At 45.4% G+C, this 10,777-nt stretch overlaps 3 protein-coding genes across 3 annotated transcripts; 1 reads left to right on the forward strand and 2 right to left on the reverse strand.

Moving 5' to 3' along the window:
* Positions 1-142: 142 nt before the first annotated feature.
* Positions 143-2,946, reverse strand: N7446_010866 (uncharacterized protein; the record flags this gene model as incomplete). The annotated part of the gene is made up of 5 exons (XM_058519609.1): positions 143-732; positions 780-1,545; positions 1,609-2,325; positions 2,386-2,605; positions 2,657-2,946. 5 exons carry the CDS (start codon positions 2,944-2,946, stop codon positions 143-145), a joined length of 2,583 nt encoding a protein of 860 aa, XP_058368447.1.
* Positions 2,947-7,666: 4,720 nt separating this feature from the next.
* On the forward strand, positions 7,667-7,885 carry N7446_010867 (uncharacterized protein; the record flags this gene model as incomplete). The annotated part of the gene is made up of 1 exon (XM_058519610.1): positions 7,667-7,885. One exon carries the CDS (start codon positions 7,667-7,669, stop codon positions 7,883-7,885), a length of 219 nt encoding a protein of 72 aa, XP_058368448.1.
* Positions 7,886-8,083: 198 nt separating this feature from the next.
* On the reverse strand, positions 8,084-9,696 carry N7446_010868 (DUF3435 domain-containing protein; the record flags this gene model as incomplete). Its single annotated transcript, XM_058519611.1, has 5 exons — positions 8,084-8,640; positions 8,709-8,826; positions 8,916-9,084; positions 9,215-9,510; positions 9,598-9,696. The coding sequence occupies 5 exons, from the start codon at positions 9,694-9,696 to the stop codon at positions 8,084-8,086; spliced, it is 1,239 nt and encodes a 412-aa protein (XP_058368449.1).
* Between the last annotated feature and the right edge of the window lie 1,081 nt (positions 9,697-10,777).

Genomic DNA, 10,777 nt, shown 5'->3' on the forward strand with positions numbered 1-10,777 from the left:
TACCGAAGGATCCTGTATGTCTACTCCTTAGCGCATGTTCTAGGTGGGTTATCTTCGAATTGGGGTTTTTATTGTCAATTATTTACATTGCATCTATAGTGCAGCGACCAGTTATGGTTCTTAACAGTCAAGAGTCAAAATATCAAACTATATACCCATCTAGTAGTCTCGACTTCTTCCGTATCCTACCTGATACACGATGCTGCATATCAGGTAAGGGTAAAGCCAAGTTCTTAACTGGATGTGTAAATTCATCGCTATCAGAGTCTTCCTCATCGTCAGAAGAGACCGCCCGCCGCTTTCCAGCGGCGACCGCTGAGAGTGGTGGTGCGTCTTGGGTTGCTTGCGTAGTTACTGTTGTAGCCGGTGTATTAAGATGTATCTCGACGCCTTCCTCGGTATCACTAATGGCCTCATAGCAAGTTGTCTGGATATCAAGTTCTTCAGACGAAGCTGCGATCTCTTCCTCTGAAAGATACTCTTGGAGAATCACTCGCTGCTCCTCCTTAGTATCGAATCTTGTTGTACACATATACAACATGATATCGCGAACAGTCTCTGGGTTCAACGACCCCCGGCGGTAGTGGCAAACGTCCCGGGCAGAGTTAAAAAGACGCTCAACTCCGGCACCAGTCGCTGGAATTGACATTATATCACGGGTAATCCTTGCAAGAATAGGGAACTCCTTCTCATGATTTCTCCAGAAGATCCGAGCAGATTCATCGATAGTGGCTAAGGATGTTAGTATTTAGATTGATTCAGTGGGCTTGCTCACTTACCACTCTGGAGATATCTAGTTAGCTCGTCGTGTTGCGGACCGGTTGATTGCCGAAACTGTAAGGAATCGCCCTTACAGGCCCTCTCAAGCGCTGATTTGGCTGGTAATAACATACTATCAGACTGTGTCATATCTGATAGAGTATATTGGCTGTATGTCTCGAAAAGAGACCGAAGACTCTCATGGTATTGCTTTTTATAGTCCTTTTCAATATTGTGTTCTGGGGCCCAATCACTTGTTGAAAAGAACTCCATCTTATTTGACGGATCTAAGATGGTTCCAATTGCATAGAGATCACCTTCGACAAGATCAGTCATACCGTAGTATTTTGATAGTTTTTCTTTCGCCGCTATTAGGGAGGAAAGCATCAGCTGTTTCCAGGTCACCTTCTTTCGACGAAGCTGACGCATAGATCTTTCAAGATGATCAAAGAGCCTGTTATAAATACTAAAGACGAGGTGAATACTGGAGTCTTTAGTTTGACAAACTAATGTAGTGAACGTGAAGAAGGGCTGGAGGATGTAAAGCAGATAGTCAATCTGTCGCCACCCTTCTGCACTTAATGCAAAATTGGGTTGATCATGGAGCAAACAGTACTCGTCAAATGTGATATGAAGCCTTTTTGCCCGTCGGAGCATAAGAAACGTCGAATTCCATCGCGTACAAACGTCCTGGATTGGGACAAGCTTTTGCCTATTAGACTTGAGATTTAGGAATGCTTCCTTGCGTTGAGGGCTTCCATTAATAAAAACCGCAAGACCTCGAACCTATGAGAATAGTTAGTAGATTATTATATATGCAAAAGGAAAGGTTATTAAATTAAAGCCTACCTTATTCAGAGTATCGGCGATATCTCGCTTCTGCTGGCGCGCACGAAGTAATCGTACACGATCATCAGACCATTCTGATTCGGCATTTTCATTCTTCGGTGAAGCCTTGATTTTACCAAGTAATTCAACTAGACTCAATTGGATAACATGCGCAAGGCAGGGCACTTGGATAATCGTTGAATCCGTCCTTAGCTGTAGTTCCCGGATTGAATCATTCACCGCTGTGACAAGTGTCTTATTATTAGACGCATTATCAGTTGTCACCGCCAGCACACGGTTAGTGATTTGGTGTTTTTGTAAAATCTGGAGAACAACCTCACCGAGGTTCACGCCAGAGTGAGTTCCAGAAAGTGGCTCAAATCCAAGGAGGACCTCGCGATACTCCCATTCCTGGTCTAGGAAGTATCCTGTGATAGCCATGAATGCGTCCTGGAATGGTGAAGTCCAACAGTCAAGTGCAAGTGATAGTTTTGCACTAGATGGGAGCCGTTGCAGTGTCTCCTGTTGATACTCTATCACGAAACTCCGGAGGCGCTCGCGAATCACCTTTCTTGATGGAAAGCTTGGTGGTGTGGGTGCTAGCCGTGCGTAGGAAAAGAGGTTACGGAATTTTTGATGCTCGACGAATAGGAACGGTAAATGAGATGTAGTGATTAGATCAAGAAGCATCTGCTCCCATATTTGCTGGGTAAAGGTAGGCGCTGGTCTTCTCTCGGCCTAAAGGATAGTGAATTTCGTATTAGTATTAGCGTTAAATCTAGGCCATTTCGAACATACCGCGTCACTAAGTAGTTGCTGAATATTAGCCTTCTTCGGTAGTTGCTGGCGGCACCTTATCCCAGCGAGATGTTTCTGCATCGATGAAGTTCCAGTATGGTTTGTAGCTGGATGCGTAAGAACTGTGCGGCACTTATTACACATAACGCCTGGCTTTCCATCTTTGGCATTTGCAACTTGTTGGAACCCTTTCCAGCACTCTGCACGACGGTTTGTAGGGCTTACGTCCCAGTTGATCCGCTTCGACTTCCCATAGCCAGTATCAAGCTACCACTTAACGAATTCCGCTGTCATTTCTGGTGTGTAGACGATAAATTCGTTAATACGGTCGGGCTTGATTCGCGTAAGGGTGCTTGGGGCATGAGATGCTACGCGCGGTCGATGGTTTGGAAGGTCTGGAAGGTCTGGAACTGATCCAAACTGGCTTTCAGATAGTAGTTGGCTCTGGCTTTCGCGTTGGGATAGGGAATCGTCAGGAATGAGGTATTGTAGCGCGTCTAATGGTAACCCATCTGTAGTTTCAAAGCTGGACGATGTGTGGACGCCGGAGGGCTGAGACATAATAGATTTAGTAAACTAGAAGATAGTATAATAATGAGGGAGATAGTGAGGGACTTACTGATTTGTTTGTACGAAAAGATAGCCGATATTCTTGGGGCATCCGTTTGACCCTGTTCTATATTCTAAAAGTGATCTATCGTCTTTTGTATCCACCTATCTAGATCTGATTCGCTAGTATAGTGGATCAACCTGTAAGAGAACCTCATCTACCCGCATAGAACCTCAAAGAGAACCTCATTTACCCGCATAAAACCTCAAAGAAAACCTCAATTTGAGAAAATCGTCTTGATCAGAACGGCCAAGTCCAACAATTGCTACCTTCAAACCGGATTCACGACATACCTAGATCATTTGACCTGAATTCTTAAAGAAAAAGTGATATAAGAAGACATAATAGTTCAAATGATATAGAAATGATTGGATTTAAACTACGTCTTAGCAGTTTTCTTAAATAATAGTGATTATACTGATGAAGATACACATAGGTTACAGTGTCTGCGATATATATGTCGACACCTTTATATGCTGTTTTGTCGATGACCTCCGTACCTCTATTGACCACCTACCACGTCGATATTATCGAATATTACTTATAATTCGTAGGTTACCATGCCTACTGTTTACTTCGAAATGACTATCTTTTTATAATTCATCATGTTGATAAAGTATTTAGTAAAATGTCTACAGGTTGACGGAACAGCTGTAACAAACAGAGATGAATCATCAATTTTATCCAGCCAAAAGAGGAAAGGCGTCAAATAATTATGCATATACAGGTTCATGCGGGTCGATGAGGTTGAACCTCAACGAACCTCCTTGAGGTTCAGGTTAGGTTCAGGTTAGAAAGGTTGGAACCTAACCTCATGAAGTTAGGTTCCGGTTCTGAGATTTGGAACCTATGGGCGGTTTAAAGCCAGGCCTACAGTCACTATAAAGAGCCACGAGAATCCTCTTCTGTAAAAATCATATCGAAGAAAATCTGTGCTCTCTCTGCTATCCTATTGAACTGAACAACACCGCCGCCTTGGACAGATATCTTTCTATCTCTGAATACTCTACATAATGCGGCTTGCATTTCATAATTAAGTTTTCCCTCCTTTAGACAAAGATTGTTCCAATCCCTAATAATTGCACAGAGTCCTGCAATTTGATGTCGTTTCATTTTTTAGTTGGTAAAAATCAAAAGGGGTTCTCAATTCACCAGGCATTGGTAAGTTCTTTCCAAGAAAGGCTCTTGAACCAGCGATGATCGAGAGTATTGATGAGGAAGTTTTTGGTCGTTGCTGTGAGTTTGTATACTCTGGGGATTACTCTGCTCCATGTCCCGTTCCACAATCTCCCGGGAACGATACTTCGCAGTCAGAAAACAGGGAAACGCAATGCCAGGAAGAGGCGAACAGATGGGATTCTTCTAGCCTAAATTGGAATCTCTTTCACCCGAAGGGGCTTTTGCTTAATTATGGTCTCCTGCTAGCAAGACTTGGCCATACACCCAGATCTGGATCTGAGAAGGACTTGCGCAAAGACCCTTTCACAAGCTATGCAGCAGTGTTCCTGAGTCACGCTGAAATCCATCGTTTTGGAGTCAGAACAGGCTGGCTTTCGCTTAGTGTCCTATCTTTCTATCAGTTACTACGATTGCTTGAGAATTTTACTCTATTTGAAGAACGAACGGGAGACATCGTTCAGCTATTGGTATTTCTTTTTGAGGATAGTGAGTACATGGGGAATTTGGAAATCATGCTGCGAGACTACATGGTCTGGAATGTGGAGATTTTGATGCGGAATGCCGACTTCAAAAGTTTCCTGGAGCGAAACTTGTCGTTGGAACAGACTGTCTTTCGTTCAATGTGGAAATAAACGTGAGTTTACAAAATTGAATGTGCTGCGATCTCTATACCATCTTCCGTACATGTGGAGATCAGATTGAACTCACTGACTAATGTGCGCTAATGCAGTCATACTAACTAACCAATGGGTTTAGTGTGTCAGGCCGAAACGCGCAGGCCCCCAAAGAACCCGCATTCAGCTGTCCCTGTTTTATGCGAAGGAGCAATTAGGTCATATGCAAATAAAAGGTATCATCTATCAGCTCGCAATACACAAGACATACACATATTTTCAGGGTGAGGATAACCCGGGAGCTATAAATGGAAGCAGAAAATGGTCCCATGCACTCTTCGAGCATCGCTCAGTATGTAGTTCCATATCAGATTCCAAGGCTACTACTCCACAGATCGTGCACTCGCATCGCATACCGTGTATGGGTTCGAGTCAATTTCGAAATAGTCTGGATTATTTAACGTATTTCCCAAGCGAGCGCCGCACCCAAGCGAGCGCCGCACCCCACCTATTACATCTACTATTGTTATTCAATTTTTCCAACCACAATTTGTATTCATTAAAATTGAAGCTATTCAGACCTCTCTGGACACCGATTTCTCTTATGTCTAGGCGTTTTACAGAGACTGCATCGCTGTGGTCTCCTCTCATTGGTCGGATTAGGCGTCGGCGATGGGCTGCCAGCCTGGTTGAATTCCGCTTTATCCACCTGTTCTAGTCCACCAATGCGCTCTATAGCTTCTGATACTAATAGAGCACTATCATTAGCTATTCGAGCCTTTGTACGCCGCTTTTTACGCGTTGTCTTCGCATTGGCGGCGAGTAAATCGGTAATTTGCTGCTTCGCGATCGTGAAGCTATGTATAGCGAGCTGGCAGCCTTTCTCTATCTAGTCTAGAGCCTCTCCTAGACGTACTAGCTTATTAGAAGTAAGCTTCTTAATAGACGATGCCTATCTCTTCGCTTCCTTAATAGTATGCGGCGTTTTCGGAGTCTAATTGCGGCTTAAATCGCTGCTATTGCTTGGTGGTCTTAGAGGGGTAAGTAGACGAATATCAAGCTTTGAAATAACGCGCTGTGGGTCGAATAGCTTGATACTAGCGCTGGCGAAGCTATTCACAATATTAGACTCTGTGAATGCTTTGATTCGGGCCGTTCTATATGCTTCTAAGAAGTCATTTTTATCGACGCGGTGTACGCTAAGCCTTGTCTAGGACTTAACCACTTCACTATAAGCCCGCTTTAATACCCTAAAACAGCTAATATCGAGAGGTTGTAAAAGGTGAGATAAATACGCCGGCATATAGACCGTGATAATATTATTTTAGGCGTAGATTTCGTTAAATCGAGGCGTAAGATAGCTACTATGTCCGTCGATAACGAGGAGACGATATACTCCTTTCGTACGGCTAATAGTCGATAGGATAAAGACTTTTTGAAGCTATTTAAGGCTTATAGAATCCGTAGTCTATCCCTTTTCACTAACCGCAAAAAGCTAGGTCGCTAGTAGGTCTTTATCGCTGAACTATGCCTTTATAAAGACCTTGCCCTTAAAAATAACGCATAGCGGCAACGCGTACCCCGACGCGCCTATTGCTTTAATTGTCGTCACCTATTCGCGATTTCTAGGCTATAAAAGGGATCTCCGACCGTAGGAAGTCCTCGTCACAACTTTTGTAGTAGCTATAAGGCCGAGAGCGAAGCTAGTCTCGTCGAAATTGTAGATATCCTCCTTAAGGATGCTGTATTTCATGATCGTACTTTGAAGGAAGTTAAACCACGTTGTGACTATCTTCACGTCTTCGCATTGAGCTCGCCGGTAATCGTAGGATCATGAGAATCGAGTAGATAGGCCGGGATACCATTAGACGTAATTGTAGACCTAGTTATTACCGACTATTTTAGCTGGTTAAATTCCACGGCCCTTAAGCAGTAAATTGGCCGCCTCTCGTATAGTATTCGGCCGAGGAGCTGCTCCGCGTATATCTAATAAGACAATCCAATTATAAAGCGTCTCCTCTTCCAAAATGGTCAATTTATAGCTGTTAGCGCGGGTTTCTTCGAGACTTTTGACGCCTACTAGGCGGCGACGGAGTGTACGGTCGGGTACGTCGAAATCGCGTGCCAATTGACGCAAAGAGCATTTTTTACCATTTTTTTGAGCTTCAATTGCTAAGAGGATCCTGCCCTCTTGTTCTATACGTTTTTGGGCTGATTCAGAAGGAATGGGTGGCATGGTGGGGGTTTAAAAGAGAGAGTTGTATAAAACGCGAGAATGGGTGCGGCGCTCGCTTGGGAAATACGTTATATCTCTTTTTATGTAAGTCTATTGAATTGGGACCCAGAAATTGAGCATTACCACCCCATCAGCAAGAACCAAGCACCATGAACATCCAGTTATTGTACGTATTGTCTGCATCACTACCATAGCGCTGAAGCTGCATGACCTCAGTAATATTCACGCCAGACATTGCACTCTACTATCTTCATATGCCCTCTTCTGACAAGTTTCATGATATTCCCAAGGGAGGTAAAGCGCTGAGTCCAGATCCCGAACTAATAAAGCAGAACCAAGGACGAAAACTTTTCAACGCAAATCGTATAGAAAGCTCTAGAGGGCATTTTTGCTGACATATGCTGCCAACTGCTCGTTTTCCCGCTGCTCGTGCTCGTTCTCTTCGCGCGCGGGATTCGTATGGAACTTCTCTGGTCTATATTCTCACTGGATACGGCAAATGCGGTTCCATTCCAAATTGGAAGTAAACGGATACCGAGTCAATGGCTTCATTGATTCATGGCCGGCCTATTCTTGTTTTTGAAGTCCCTGCATCGGATTCGCGCATCGCCAGCGACTCCTCACGCGATGCACATCAGAAGCATGGCGCTGGAACGCCATTCGATGCAGCAAGCCTACTTCACATCAGTTGCATTTGAGTGGTTCTTCTTTAAGATGGATAGTATCAAAGTGGCGCGTAACACACCCGGGATCATGAAACATCTGAAAGCGAACCTTGTCCGGCAGCCCTTCACTTGCGAAGCATTGAAAGCATGCCTCTGGCTGCTTAGCAGTTTCAAGGTACTCCCTGGTGGCACGTAACGGCTTGCCACATACAGGGACAGGTACCTTGCATGAGTCGATATCACTTCGGGTCTGCTGTAAATCCTTCGGCTGAGCTATTGGTCCAGTCGGCGAAGCAGATTCAGGAGCTTTCTGTCTAGGCTGGCCCCTCAATGAGCCACCTTCAAGGACGTCACAATACTGAACAACCGCTGCAGTACCCGTATCGCGCCGATGTCACTCATCCTCCAACGAGTTAGAAACAGGGTAGGAAAAAAGACTCTGCACGAGATGCAACTGAAGGGGGTGCATGGTGTCTTCCAAGGGTGAGTCTTCGCTCTCTTCCTTGACTGCGGTACCCGAGAGCTGCGCCTCGATATCCAGGAGCGCTTGCTCTTCATCAAATTTCTTTCGGATCTCATGCCGTAAGCTCCGGTGCAACCTTTTTCGCGTATTTCTCACCTCCTTCTCCCGTTGCTGGAGTCTAGGAAGCAGGCCGGGTTCCTGGGTCTCCTCGTACTGCGCGCGGATATTGTCTAGGTTGCGCCGTGCCTCTTCCAACTCAGGATGTTCTTCAAACTGTGCCCTTTGTTGACCGGTCAAGTAGCGTGGGCGTCGCGTGTCTCGCCAACGGCTTTGCCGTGTAACAGCTCGCATCAGTTCCACATCCGGGTCAAGGCCACAGATCACCCGGATCATGTCAGTGTCGATTTGCAGGGGATGATAGTGGTTGAGAAAGATGCGGGGGCTGGCATGCTTCATGATCAACATATGTTGCTCCTTGCTCACCCACCCTGCGGAGTACATCAGCCACCAACTTGACAAGACAGATCAAATTCACAATGTCCATGGAAGAACTCACCACTCTCGTTGATCACTTTACCACTTCCATACCGGAACTGATGGGCGTGAAATGCCCCTTTCCATGCGCGAATCTCGCCAAATGTGACTAGCAGGGTGGAAATCGCAGACTTGGGCATCTGTATAGTCCGTTGAATGGTTGGAACGCCCTTGACCAACTCTGTTTTGCAAAAGATATACCATTCAGACTTGTCGGATCTAAAGGCACCAGGAGCTGCTCACAGCCTTTGCTGATGAAAAGTTTCCGCAGCTGAGCCTTCGAAGTCAGCCCCTGATTCCGGAACGCCCGCGCATGAAACAGGACGCCAAAAAGCAATGTGTGCGGGCATATCACCAAAGACGGCCCGTAAACGATCTCGGGAAGTGCAAAAGTCGTTCTGTTGATAGGTTAGCTGCATCACCCTAGTCAGCCATTCCAGGGATGACAAGAAGGATCTCAAGAGATATTATATATCTGGAGGTGAATGGGAAATTGAGAGGGAGAGACAGAAATTGCGCTTGCCGTACAATTTGGTGAGACCGAGAAACTTTTTTGTCCATTCGGGAGTAAGTTCGATCATAGGGACGGGTCCTCCACGGGGATCCTTCTGGAGGGAGATCTGCAGGTCCTTGAACTGCAGACTCAACAGGGCGCTTTTCCGGTGCAGCGTAAAGATACCGAGAGAGTTGAACAGACACACTTGGATACGTTGAAAGCCTAGATGGAACTTCTTCTCCTGTGTCGATAAGATCGTTTCATTAAACGGGCCGATATCCTCGATATAAACCGGCGTCTTCTTTCCAGGCTGCGTGTCCAAGCCAAACTACTGGACCAAGTACTTCATACCCTATAATCAATGGTAAGTCAAGGATATCAAGCTGGATCGGAATAAATTTGGAGGCATAATGACCCTTCGTATCTCTGAGCCATCTTCATCTTTGATCACAATCTTGGTGAGCTTTTGATAGTAACAGCGAAGGTTTTTCCAGTCGGTCTCGAATGTGCTCATCTCAGATCTATACCTAATTTCGTATAAAATACAAACATTGTAGTCTCCGCAGTCCTACTGTAAAGTACGAAGTCTATTCTAGGCACCGGGGAATCCAGTCGTAAGAGTATGCAGATGAAACCGAAATCGAAGATTACTGTATCTAATCCCCCATTAAACCACGTAACTCTTATATTGCCTGGCTCTAAGCCACTTGACTTTCGTAGTCCTGCTGTTTATTCAGAACTTGTAGGGTCTGGTCTGCAGGGGTATAGAGGCCTCACATCCACTAGAGCTAGCATTCGATAATTACTTCGTCGGCGCAGTCGAAAGTCATTCGAGGCTATGTGCAGATGCCAAGAGACTGACTGTTTCATGTGGGGCTCATAGCCCAATGATGTTCTACCCTAGTTCAGTTTGGAGGGTCTGTGCCCCGGTCGTGGCGGCCCGAAGGTCTCTCACCCAGTTCTCACCCTGATTCTCACCGTTTTTTTTAATTCGTTAGGAAATCCCCTCTTGCCGCCCTAATATTCAGTCCCTTCAGCCCATTCACCTGAATGCCCTGAACACCACTATACTACACCTGAATTTCCTGCACGCCCCTGAACCGCTGACGTGTCCTTCCCCTCCCATGCTGATACTTTCTCACAGGCATGTTGTTCTGATCACAACTCTCTGGTATTAATGTCTACTAGTTGACACATATCTTCCTCGAATTCAAATGACAGTAGGAAAGAAAAAGAAGAATGGCCGCCTAGGAGAATCAAACTTGTTATTGAATATAAATTCGCTGGAGGCCACCCATCCCACTACTAACTCACCGGCGAGTGGCTTAGGTCAGTGGTGAGCAGCCAGATGAGCAACCCCTCCAGGCTCTAGTAATCGTCGCACGAACCCCCAGTTAAGCTATGTTAGAACATCATTGGATGACATTGTTTCTTCCTGAAACGCTCGTTTTTTGGCATGTGCACAAGACCAGAAAGGATGATAATCAGCGTACACCATATCGGATGTTGGATAGAAAGTCCGGTAAAATTTGACCTTATAAGCACTGAAAGTACGGGGCCCTGGTCAAAAGGCAATCAGGTTTGAGCATCCGAGC

This window comes from Penicillium canescens (assembly GCF_028828765.1).
Source record: "Penicillium canescens strain IBT 15451 chromosome Unknown utg000007l_segment0_segment0, whole genome shotgun sequence".
Taxonomy (NCBI): Eukaryota; Fungi; Ascomycota; class Eurotiomycetes; order Eurotiales; family Aspergillaceae; genus Penicillium; species Penicillium canescens.